The sequence below is a fragment of the Rutidosis leptorrhynchoides genome, chromosome 1 (genome assembly GCF_046630445.1).
Source record: "Rutidosis leptorrhynchoides isolate AG116_Rl617_1_P2 chromosome 1, CSIRO_AGI_Rlap_v1, whole genome shotgun sequence".
NCBI lineage: Eukaryota > Viridiplantae > Streptophyta > Magnoliopsida > Asterales > Asteraceae > Rutidosis > Rutidosis leptorrhynchoides.
In genome coordinates, this window is record NC_092333.1 from 57,566,192 (window position 1) to 57,579,341 (window position 13,150).

Below are 13,150 nucleotides of genomic sequence, written 5' to 3' on the forward strand. Positions count from 1 at the left end.
TTGGCGAATGCCCCTTTCAGGGGAGAATTCCATTGTGGGAGAGCCATTAACAAGGATGGAAATGGATGAGGACGAAAGGCAGCACGAATGAGATTAATCCATTTCGGACCAAATCCCATGTAGTGCATGGTATTAAACAGAAAGTTCCATTCGATGCAGTCAAAAGCTTTTTCAAAATCAACTTTAAAAATCAGACCTTTGCATTTTTTTCGTTTAAGTTCGTCGATAATTTCGTTTGCAATAAGAACGCTGTCTAGGATGTTGCGACCTTTGAGGAAGGCTGTTTGTTCTACCCCAATGACCTTGTGGATGACTTTGGCGAGGCGATTAGAGAGGATTTTGGTTAGAATTTTATAATAACTGCCGATAAGACAAATAGGACGGTATTCGTTCAAACCGATGGGATTAGGTTTTTTGGGTATGAGGGTGAAGAAAGATGCATTGCAGCCTTTGGAGATTTCGGAGTTGGTCCAAAACCATTCGAGTGCTTTAATGAGATCGTGTTTAATAAGGTCCCAGTATTTCTTAAAGAATTTCATATTAAAGCCGTCGGGACCGGGCGCCTTAGAGCTATCACAATTGGAGAGTGCGTCCCAGATTTCTTTTTCGTTGAGTTCAGATTCGAGTATGAGATTATCCTGGGGGGAGATGTATTGAAGGTGGGGAGCATTATCGAAGGGGCAATGGTTATTAAGGTTATTGGATTTGAAGAGGTTTTTGTAGTAGAGGTATGTTTCTTGTTTTATGACGTTGGGGTCTTCGATCCAGGATCCGTTAATGGATATGCCGTGTATGTTGTTTTTACTTGTGCGTTTTTTAATGTAATTATGGAAGTATTTTGAGTTTTCATCGCCTTCGATGGCCCATTTAATTCTTGATTTTTGTTTTAGCATGTTGGTTTTAGTTTTTTCTTTTTCGAGGTGAGAGAATTTTTCATTTAACCAATTATTTTTCTCTGTTTCGGACAAAGGTCTAGATTCAGCAATGGCTTCCCATTCGTTGATTGCATTAAGGTGATCTTGGATTTGGGAGTCGATGTTATCAAGTTGTGTACTATGTTTTTTGAGTTCCATTTTTACATTTTTGAGTTTGTTACGAAATACACAGTCAGGGCGGTTTCCAGTCGTTGGGAGTGACCATGCCCGAGTAATGACGGAATCAGCATCTTTAAGGTCGAGCCATGTGTTAAAAACGCGAATAGGTTTAGGTCCGGAGTCAGCAAAGGTATTCCTAAGGAGTATGGGGCAGTGGTCCGAGAGGTCACGGTCAAGAGTTTTGGAGGAGATGTTAGGCCACAGTTTGAGGATTTCATCGGAGACAAGGAATCTGTCTAGTTTACTAAACTTCATTCTTTTTATACAGATTCGAGTGAATTTTTTTCCGCCGAGTGGCAGATCAATGAGACCGGAATTGCTAATGAAATTGTTAAAGTTATTAGCCCAATGTTGATTAAATTCACAGTTCATGCGTTCAGAAGTATTTCTGACTTCATTAAAATCACCGAAGATGATGAATGGGAACGTGAGAGAGTTTACGAGAGAGGATAGTTCTGACCATAGTCTGATTTTCTTGGATGGGGAATGTGGGCTGTAGACGTTGATAAGAGCGATCTTTGAGTCATACCCCGCCCATGACCCGCATATAGCAAGGAAAAATTCTCCCTCGATAGCATAATCGAAGGAGAATATATTACAATCCCATATCGTAATGATACCCCCTGAAGCACCAACCGAATCTTTTTGTACGAATTTGAAATCCGAGTTTCCCCAGAATGATTCAATGATAATATCTTGGGTTTGTTCGCATTTAGTTTCTTGTAGCCCTAGAATTGTGGGTTTCTCTTTATTACAAATACGCTGTAGCCAACTGATTTTACCCATTTGCCCAATACCCCGGATATTAAGAGAGATCGTACACATTTATAACAAAAAATTATGAACGAGGAGTAAGGAACGAGATTACTTTGAGTTCCAACGGATACCGATGCTTTGCCCGAATTCGTTTGTGTCGAGGCTAGCGTCTCTTGAGGAACCTGCTGAGGCTTTGGTGTTGATACGCCTAGAAGTGTTCTCCGAGCTGTGGGTTGGAGTTTTGCCGCGATTCGATAATTGAGAAAACCTTAATTTTTGTCCACTCCTGGCTAGGTGTTTGATATAGAGCATGTTCGATCTAGGACGAGTTTTTGGATTAGGATGAGGGGCCACAGGTGGGATATGGTTCGAGGTGTTCTTCTTAAGGATATCGTCTTTGATACATCTTTTGAAAGGGTGATCTTTATCTTTTGGGATCAAGATGGATTTTGCACGTGCAGTGGATTTTTGTTTCGTTTTGGTTCTGGCTTTGCCAATGGAGAGTAATTCGTCTAGGTTAAATGGATCAGAGGATTGTGTAGGAGGTGGGTCAGGCATGAGGTTCACAGGCGAGATGTGCTGATGCTGTTTCGGGGAGTTATGATCGTTTGTAATTGATTCAGGGTTAGGAGTGTCTGGATAAGGTGGGTCGATAGTGCTCGGGATGGTGGGAATAACAGGGATGTGGTTTGATGGGCTATTGTTATTGGGGTGTGGGGTGTTGGGCTGAGAGGTGGATAAATTGGGCTCAATAGGATCTGATAGAGTGGGTTTAAAGCAATTAATTGGGCATGGCGTTGCCTGGGCTATGGTTGGATCAGAGTTAATTGGGTTATCAGTAGGGTAAGATGATGACTCGGGTACTGTGGAGTCACGGGTATTAATGGTATCATTAATGTCATCGTGGGTAGCGGCATATGAGGGGACAGAGACGTTAGGGCAGTTAATGTGGGGAGTTCAATATAACTTTTAATATCCAACAAATCACTCTACTATAAGCATATGTAAATGTAATACGAAGTATGTATATAATGTATAATATATGATTCTTTACATTAATACAAAAGATTTCTATTTAACTTATGCCCAATTGCACATATGAAAAAGGTATGTTGACTTTAACTTTGTTAAACTTAAAAGTAGCAAATTGGCCACCATCACAACCAAAGCTTAGGTGAGTCCTTTTTTTTTTTTTTTTTTTAAGGTGAGTATTACCCTACCCTATTTGTATCATATATTCAAAAAAATATATATATTAGCCATTTTACCCTTCATATTTTCATATAAATATTTTTAATAAGAATACAATGATAAAAAAAACTTAATAAACATAAAATGATAAACAAAATATTTTAATATTGTTTGACAATGACAAAAATGAAATGTATCACTTTCAAACAGTTATTGGTTACATCCTTAATCAATGGTGAGTGATATGTACACAACTTTTTTTGTTACGTAAACAATTAATATGTTTTACAGTGTTGTACAGTACAACACTATAAAACATGTTGGTTGTGTACATAATAAAAAAATGTTGTGTACATATCATGGGTAGAGTAATGTTTTTTTTCCTTTTTTTTTCAAAAACCAGAATTAAATTATAAAGGAATTTTTCACGAAAAAATGAAAAATTGAAGGCACGATTAATTTACATTGAACTTGTCCACCTGCTAAAAACAATCAACAAAATACAAGTCCCATGATTCCCATTATAAAAACTATCAAACATTCCTAACATATAATGGGTAAAACAAAACTCTAACATAAGTATAACTTCAATCTTCAACCTTCACATTACATCCAAGGCTATAAAACCCATATATGAATTTGATGAGACTCACAAACCTTTGATTCCACAAGCCGGTGCTTCCCTTAAACTTAAAACCATTCACCAAACCGACCCAACACATGAACGTCCCGTTACCCATTACCTTATATCTATCACTCCAAATCACCCAATATATTCGGCCCAATTAAGCTCCTAATTACGAAGCCTTTTCCACATTCCGTTGAACATTCAAGTAACGTTCCACCAATTGATTAAAGCGACCCGAATGTGTAGAGTAATGTTCTTGACTCTCAATACCCCACTTCATTTATTTATTGAAGTTATTGACTTGTTAAATTTCTTTAATCTTGTTATATTTGGAGAATTCTTAGTGTGGGACTTATTGAAATCTGTTTGTTAACATTCACAAATAAATAACCCTCAAGGTATATCAGTGTCCACTTATAATTTGCTTGATTTCAGTATTACACTGGAAGCTACTTCTGGAAAGTATATCACAAACATGACAACTGAAAATATTGAGTTTTTTTTACATTAAACAAACTTTAGTGGCACAAATATATGATCCAGTGTATGAATGTAACTTGTTAACCACGCTTCTTAGTTTTAAAACATACGGAGTATAAAAATTATATGACCCTTAACAGTATTTCACTTTTTACCCTTCCATCTTTACAATTCATCTTTAAGTTCACTTTTTAAGGGTAAAATTGGAATACTTTGTTCATGCTTGAAGAAGTTTTCAGGATCAAATTCTGTCTTGATCTTAACCAACCTATTGAAATTGTCTTTGAAGTACTTTGTTCCCCAAGAACTTGCCTTTACAAAACTAGTGTCATCACCATTTTTGTCATTCATTCCAAGATCAAGATCTCTATAATTCACATAAGCTTGTCTTGGAAACATTGAAACATATTGAGCCATGTAATTGTAAAGCTTTCTAATCCAATCAACATGCTTATTCATCACTTCTTTTTCAGGGTCCATCCAATTTGTTAAATATTGAATCTTGAAAAGTGTCCCATTTCTATGAGGAAATGGGATTGATGATTCTGGAATCTTGCTCATCATTCCTCCATATGGGTTCCATATCATTAATGGGCTATCTTCTTCCAAGAATCTTTCCCAAATGCCTTCTAATCCCTTTTCAGGAATTGGGTCTTTCACAAAATCTGATTTTGCTTTAAAAGAGTTCGCAAAAGTTGGTTTTCCTGCAAGTAAAACCGACGTTGGAACGCTTCTTGGGTACCCCGCAATAAACAAGACAGATTCCAACCAACTCATCTCAAAGCAATCATCTTTTTTCAAACCCAATTCAGGAAAACTTTCTTTCATGATTTCTTGAAGTCTAGTTACATCACCAAGAAATAGTGCATTATACGTCGTACTTATTGTTTTTTTACTTGTATTTGGTATATTCGATGGTTGAATAAACACCCTAATAAAAATATCTTCATCAAGTTTATCAGCAACTTGTTGCCATTTGTAAAGAATCTTGGTAGCACCTTGTTCTAATGTCCTTCCAACATTAAAAACTGTGACTTTTTCAGGGACAGGGACAAGTTTTAGTTTCCAAGAAGTTATAATTCCGAAACTACCCCCACCACCTCCACGGATGGCCCAAAACACATCTTCTCCCATGGCTTGTCGATCCAATATTCGACCATTTGCATCAATAATTTTAGCATCAAGTGCATTATCGGCTGCAAGCCCAAATCTCCTCATCATGGAACCATATGCACCACCCGTAATATGACCACCAATGCCTAGGCTCGTGCATAGCCCAGCTGGAACACCATGAGTCTTACTCTTTTCAGCAACTCTATAATAAAGCTCACCGACGGTTGCACCTGCCTCAACCCAAACATAACCATTTTTAATATCAACATCAACGCCCCGTAGTTTGGATAAGTCAATAACGACATAAGGAGGGTCCATAACAGACGTATAAGAGAGCCCTTCATAATCATGTCCACCACTTCTAACCCGAATTAGAATTCCAAGTTTTTTAGCACAAACCACCGCAGCTTGGATGTGCGTTTCGTGTGATGGGGTGAATATAATCTCGGGTTTTGCCGTGTATGGAGCGATGCACCGAAGATTTAAGGCTGTAGAATTTAAAAGGGGTGTGTAAGAAGGGTTGTTTGGGGTGAAAAACATGCTAGGGAGTTGATCTAAAGAGGCATCAATAGAAAGACATTGATAGAAACTATCTTGAATTGGATTTGAAGAACAAACTGATGCTAGCAGTAGTAGAAGAAATACTAGAAATCTTGAAAAATATGCCATGTCGAAGATTAGAGTTATTGTATGGTTTGTTGAATTTTTAGAAAGAAAGGGGTCACATTTATATGGCATCTTTAGTGACAAAAAAATATGTACATGAGCTCTTGCAGATGTCATATTCAAGAATAATTGGTTGGATTCTAATCTGGATTTTGTATGAATGAGATTATAGAATAAGTGACTTAAGTTTAAATGTTCCAAAGTTGGTGGGTTGCAAGATTGTTCTCAAAGTTTGATTATTTAGTACTCCGTAGAAAGTTCCAACTCTATATTTTCGGTAAGCAGTTTGGTGAGAGTTTATGTTTGCTAACTTCAAAGATTAGTTTTTTCAGAGGGGGAAGGAAAGTTTATACAACAGTGAATAGTTAAATATTAAACTTTGATTATTGAACAAAGTTCTTGATTATGTATGATCCAAGTCTTTTCAAATGAAACTTAAAGATAACTAAACTTATAAACTATAAAAAGAAGTTGGATCTATATATTTGACCTGACAATAAAGACCAACTGAAAGAGAGAAAACCTGACTTAAAAGATAGGGTAAACACATGTGTAGTGAAGAAAACAGGAAAAACAAATTTCTAACAATCTTTTCTACTACAAGTCTTGATCTTTTTATTGTTGTTTCAGTTGAGTAGAGTCTAACACGGTGGCAAGTTCGAGCTTGACCTGATCTAAAATTTAAAAGCTGGAAACTGGACTTGCTGGCCTTTTGAGCCGAGTATAAATACACGAGCTCAACATGAAAGCCTAAGCAAGTAGCTAGAGCTCGAGTTGACTTGTAAATCTCGAGTAGTTCATGAGGTGACTCACCTCCATTATTGATGATGTTGCTTAATTATGATGTATTTTTTTGTTTCATTACGTTGAGATAGCAATATGAGATCAACAAGAGGGTGCGAGCCTGCGAGGTGATTTGTATACCGCCTAAATTACTTTGCGCACAATATCAACAAGTCCACAACAACAAATCAAACATAAGTTTGTAAGTAATTTATGGAGTATAAATCACCTCATTGTGATATTTACTCAATACTCATTATTGTAAATCCATTTATTCAAGATACTAAATGAGACCGACTTTGTGTAACAAAATAAACGAACAATATTTCCGTTGTGATAGGTCCATCTCATAAATAAGGGGACTTAAATCTAGATTGTCGAATTTAAGACACAAAAGTTACATTTTTGTAATTATAAGATGATGAAGCTATCTGTAACAACACAAGTGAAAACGTGTTTATCATACTTTATACCAAGAGGAATTCACTGGCAAGATTTCAGTTTATAGAAGTTTAGCCTCGATCTCCTCCAGAGTGAGCCCTTTTGTTTCTGGTACGATGAAGTATATGAAAACAAGAGACACAACTGCTATTACTCCAAAGATGAAGAAAAGTATTCCAGCCCCAAGCAATGTCTACCATCAGAAACAAATAAAAATAATAAAAATTAAAAGACATGAACTTTTAATGAACTATGTAATATGTAATAGTCACGGTTATATATATGTGAAGAGATACTGAAATAAGCGTGCAAAAAAGAAACAAGGCATGTACCTCTAATGGAGAAAATGCAAATGTAACAAGTGCATTGGCGCCAAAATTTACAAGGACTGCTATACTTAATCCACGACCCCGTAAGCGTAAAGGAAAGATCTCAGAAATCATCAACCAACCAATAGGACCAAAAGATATCTGAAAACACCGTATTAGTTAACTTATAAACTATACATGAAATGAAATGTGTGTGTTAGATGACTCAAACAGACAAGACAGGGAAGATAGAATATTCAAAACTTAAAGGTGGCAATTTCAACCCATTTACTTATAAATGGGTCAATTTGGATAATGTTATCAAATCAAATAAATAATAAGCTAAAGAAAATGGGTCAAATGGCAGAACATATTAAATGTCGCCCAGATAATATGCATAAAATCAAAAATTGGCGGTGACAAGGATCAGTCTTCATACCTGATAACATCCAACATACAACAGCAATGCAACAACAGCCACTGCAGACACATTACCAAGGTAAGTGTAAAATGATCCCATGAGAAACAATGCGATTACCTGCAATACATAGACAAAATTTAAAATAAATGTCGTCATCCCTAAAAGATTATGTAACAGGTAAAGCTACAAAAACATTTCTACAACGGAATAATCAAACTTGCTTACTTGAAAACCTTGTGTATGTTAACTAAAAGTTTAGTGTGAAGTAACAACGAGAACTTACAATGCCAGAAACTCCACCCAAAAGCAAGGGTCTCCTCCCAAGTTTGTCAACAACCATAACAGCTACACCAGTCATGATTAACTGAAAAGGGATTACAAACAGAAATCAGAAAACTCACAAACAACTTTGGTTCTATAAAGTAGTCGAAACTGAAGGCATCTATCATCACAAGGAAACAGTGGACAATAAAGGTGGCCATTTTGACCTATTTAACTATGAATGGGTTGATTCAGGTAAACTCTACTTAGTCAAATGAAATGGGTAAAAAAAATTAAGCTTCAAGAGAAACTGGCTGAGAGTAACCTTCTTTTTTTTTTTTTTTTGTTATGAAGCCTTCTAATATATATATATTCAAAGAACTGTATCATTACTGAAATTATAGACTTTTTGTAATCAAATTTGACACACCTTATAATTTATAAACAGAAGAATGTTTGATGTCAACTTGACCCACAGAAAGGTCACACACTTTGACCCATTAACCAATCCAACCATTTTTGCCCGTGAACGTGATCATGGATAATACAAATGCTATATCAATTAGAAATTTCAACTACAAAGGAGACCCTAGGAGCAACATCTTGATTCATTTATTTTTGGTAACCAAGGTTTCAACCATTCACCATTTAAAAACATGGGATCAGAATCCACACTTAATTCTTGAGTCCATCAATAGTCAACACCTTTTCACCGAGTTGCCCAATGAAGCACACCAACCGGGGTTTTAATTCCTGGCTGTGCCAAATTGTTCAAAAAGGGAGTGTGACTAGAGGGTGCGCATAATGCGCAATTCAACCGGTACCAGGTCTCGCGCTCGGGGGGCTTGATTACCCGAGGTTTTACCTTCTATGGGGGAGTCAATGTGCTCGTTCATAGGAGGGTTTCCTTGCTTACCCAAAAAAAAATAGTCAACACCTTTTGGAATGATGTTTTGAATGTTTTGTATTAATGAGCAATGGTTTCTTCAACTGAGGTAAAAACAGAGCCAATATGACTGGTGACAACCCACCTTTAACACACCAAGTAGAATTGATGCCCTTGTAGCATCCGCTGCAGCAGAGAAACCTGCAGTCTACAAAATTGTAGCATTTCAGATAGGAAAACATGATAGAACTAATCATAGTAAATCAAATATTGAATACAAAACCTAAAAGAACTTAGAATAGAATAATACACTAGTTAAATGTTAAGAAATGTACCTGAAAAATTGATGCAGCATAGTACAATACACTGGGTTGACCAGTTATTTGCTGGAATAAAACTAACCCTGCACCAATAATCAGGGCTTTCAAGCATTTACCCTGAAACATCTCCCCAAAGGTAGCTTCACCTTCTTCACTAATATAAGATAATTCATCCAAAATTTCTTCAACTTCATGAGTTGCAGAGTTACTTATAGCTTCACCTCTAAGCCTACGTAAACAATAAACAGCATATTCTCTTAGATCGCGCATATCACCTTTCCCCTGAATTGCACGTAGTAGAATCCATCTTGGTGATGCAGGTAACCACCACATCCCAATACCCATAATTACTCCAAACGGAATGGCAGTTGCATACATATAGCGCCAACCAGCAGTTACATCAACCAAGAGGCTACCAACCACATAACCTAACTGCAAAAAGTAATGAAAATGAGAACAATTTTATGAATGCAAACAGTTCTTAAAGTTTGGATAAACATAAATTTCCGTTTTTGATTACTCATGGGTCATATAAGATAATCAGTTTCATTACCAACTACGACAAAGCAGATTATTTAAGAGTAACTAGATTACAAACTACCTTTTATCAACAACTAAGTCAGACCTGTACTCAGACTTCAAAAAGACTTTTCTTACGTAAAGCGTGTAATCTGATCATTCTATCTAATAACCTCGAACCTTTTTATAGGATCAGAGTTGCTAATACATCAAATATCTATTAGTATTTCAAACAGCAGAAGCACATCCAAACACTACTTCCTACATCCCATATAATTACAGAAAAATATCTCATTCTGATTATTTGGTATAACATGACCAATCTGAAAAAGCACATCCAAACAACCCCCTCTAAAGACCAGCCTGAAGATGACACGTTTGGAAAAGAACAAAAAAAAAAAAAAAGAGCTGGTGAGTTGTAGGCAACTAGGCATAACTAGTTGACATATTTATTATTAGGATAAATGAAACTGAAAGGTGGGATGTCAACAATTTGAATATCATGTATAAAAGATCATCATAGAAAGATGAATTACTTACAACCATGCCTGACACAATGAAGAATTCTTTGAGGGATATCAATCGACCTCGTATCTGACTTGCAGCTGTCTCAGCAATGTACATTGGAGCAGCATGCATTGCCTGTATATATAAACAACTGAAATTAATATATGGTTCAGGTTTATAATGATAATATAAAACTAAGGTTCATAGGAGTGAGATATACATATGAAGTCACAGAAATTTCTTTCCAAAATACATTTACGAACTCTGATAGTATCTTACCAATCCAATTCCTATACCATATATAAAGCGGCCAATCACCATAATCGCAAAACCAGGTGCTAATGTTGTTATCAGAGCACCAATGATATACGAAGCTGCTGAAACCATCAGTTCCCTCCTTCTTCCTTAAATACACACTCATTAATTATACTTCATCAAGACAAGAAAGAACAAATTATTCAAAAGTTAAGTCCACACAAAAATTAAAGTGTACCTAAAAAGTCAGCAATGTTAAATGCCAAAATAGAACCAAGCAAAGCCCCATATAGTGAACCACTAGTCTGTAATGACCAAAACCACGAAGAAGTATTATTAATGTATGAGTGCAGGAAAAAACGTATGGTAGCAAACTGTAAAGAATATACAAACTTACAATGAGACCAACTTGTACAGAGGACAAATCATACCATGAGATGCCACTAGATATAGGTGACTGCAGAGTTTACAAAAACAGAAAAATACATATATAAATATTATATGTAGTGAGTTAATGAAGAAAAAAGCAAAATTAGAAATGAGATCAATGTGCACCAGACTTTACTAGTATACAAGAAACTTTTTGAGTACTGTGTAAGAATCAAGATAGCTACACATATAAGATACCTGTATATTAATCGTGGCAGAAGAGGTGGCACCGATATCGAAGCCATATAATAGGCCTCCAAGAGCAGGGAAGAGAAATCTGAATTCGACGAATCATTCATACACATAGTATTATATAAATGTTCACCTTTTAATATCATGACAGAAATAATAGCACTAGAATAAACAAACTTATCCGTCATCCAAAAACAACTTGCTCCATTTTGGTCTCTACTTGTATTACGTACAAAAACTTATAAGTCATAACCATGTAATCTCTCCACACAAAACTTAATGAGATGAGTTACATTTCTATCCTGAATCTGGCCAGTTCAAATTCACAACCATTACAACAGTGAAACGAAATTATTGAAATATGTAACATAAGTTCAATAACAAACAATATCAATAGGTGAATGTGGCATTTTGTTTAATAACTTCAAAGAGTTATTGAACTTCAGTCAATAAATCTCATACTAAGGCAACTATTAAATCTAAGAGGAGATATTTCCTTCTTAAGCTAACAACGATTATCAGAAAAAATAAAAAATAAATGAATTTTTTTTTTGCAAAACATACAAATGAAGTCTACACAACTTGAAGATCTAATCACTCAGTTGCAAAAATACACTATTGACCTAAATAAATCCATATTCTACCAAATACATACCCTAGCTTAGCTCATTCAAATCACAAATTACAAATTCGGAATCAAAACAGCAGCAATAGAAGCGGAAAAGAATTATATACCAAAAAATAAGATACACGGATACATATACATATACATATACATATACATATACATATACATATACATATACATATACATATACATATACATATACATATACATATACATATACATATACATATACATATACATAATTACATTACATATTACATAAATATCTTAAAGTAGAAGCAATAACAAATTGAGGCAAAAAAAAAAAACTCACGGAAGAATCGCAGCAACTATAGAATAGTTTTCCGATTGACGTTGACCGTGAATTAAAGGAACATCCATGCCTTCAATTTCACCAGATGTATTCCCTGCCTGTAATCAATTACTCACAAATATCATCATTTTTAACAGATAAATTACTTACAAGTAGATAAAGTTAAAGGTGTGATAAATAAAAACTAGCCTAAGTTAATCAGAAGATGTATACCTTGCCAATTGAGGAATAAGTGTGGTGGTGGCGTTCGTGATCGGAGGTTGGTACGGATGCCATAGGTATGCAGCAAGTAGTAGCAGTTTCTTTTCTTAATAACGATACGAGAGAAAATGAAAAATAGTTAAAAAGGAAAATTAGCGGCTAAAATGTACACTAGTATCCAAAAGGGGTAGTATAGTCATTGTATACGAAGATTGAGATGTGCCGATTTTATCTCTAATAATGTATGTAAAAGGTGATATAAACGTGAGTTTTATGTCATTGGATCTTGATTAATGATTAATGATATTATTACTTTATTGAGCATGAAATTCAATAGCCAAAGTAATTTAACTTGTGTTGGGAAGTTATCTTACATCGGTCATGACATAACAAATGTATACATATAATTTCAAGGCTATCACCAATTCATTTTAGAAAATGATAGACTCTTGAACTTATATGTTTGACATGTTATTTGACTATATGATTTATTAATTATGTCAACTTGTTTAAAAGATTATAATATTTTAAATTGTCAAGAATATGATCCACATACGTGAGATAATAAGAAAATTCGTAAATTATGAACGATATTTATTTAAATTGATTAGTCGTCAATATGCAGTCATTAATAGACGAAGCTCTCTTTTCATCATCTCGCATAAGATTTTTTTTTTTTTGAAAAGCTCAATTTCTTGTGTAATATTATATACCTCATACTTGAATTGAATTGGATTAATAAGTTGGATTAATTTGGT

General features: G+C 35.1%; 2 protein-coding genes across 2 annotated transcripts; both read right to left on the reverse strand.

The window, feature by feature from the left end:
• Nucleotides 1-4,196: 4,196 nt before the first annotated feature.
• On the reverse strand, nucleotides 4,197-5,931 carry LOC139860101 (monolignol oxidoreductase AtBBE-like 13). Its single transcript, XM_071848876.1, has one exon. The coding sequence runs from the start codon at nucleotides 5,929-5,931 to the stop codon at nucleotides 4,315-4,317; it is 1,617 nt and encodes a 538-aa protein (XP_071704977.1). The 3' UTR covers nucleotides 4,197-4,314.
• A 1,036-nt stretch (nucleotides 5,932-6,967) lies between these two features.
• On the reverse strand, nucleotides 6,968-12,513 carry LOC139860108 (D-xylose-proton symporter-like 2). The gene is made up of 13 exons (XM_071848882.1): nucleotides 12,405-12,513; nucleotides 12,192-12,289; nucleotides 11,257-11,335; nucleotides 11,027-11,086; nucleotides 10,868-10,934; nucleotides 10,654-10,778; nucleotides 10,408-10,509; nucleotides 9,364-9,780; nucleotides 9,174-9,236; nucleotides 8,165-8,245; nucleotides 7,900-7,998; nucleotides 7,485-7,622; nucleotides 6,968-7,345 (listed from the first exon to the last, which is right to left on the reverse strand). The coding sequence occupies exons 1-13, from the start codon at nucleotides 12,465-12,467 to the stop codon at nucleotides 7,214-7,216; spliced, it is 1,524 nt and encodes a 507-aa protein (XP_071704983.1). The 5' UTR covers nucleotides 12,468-12,513; the 3' UTR covers nucleotides 6,968-7,213.
• Nucleotides 12,514-13,150: the final 637 nt, after the last annotated feature.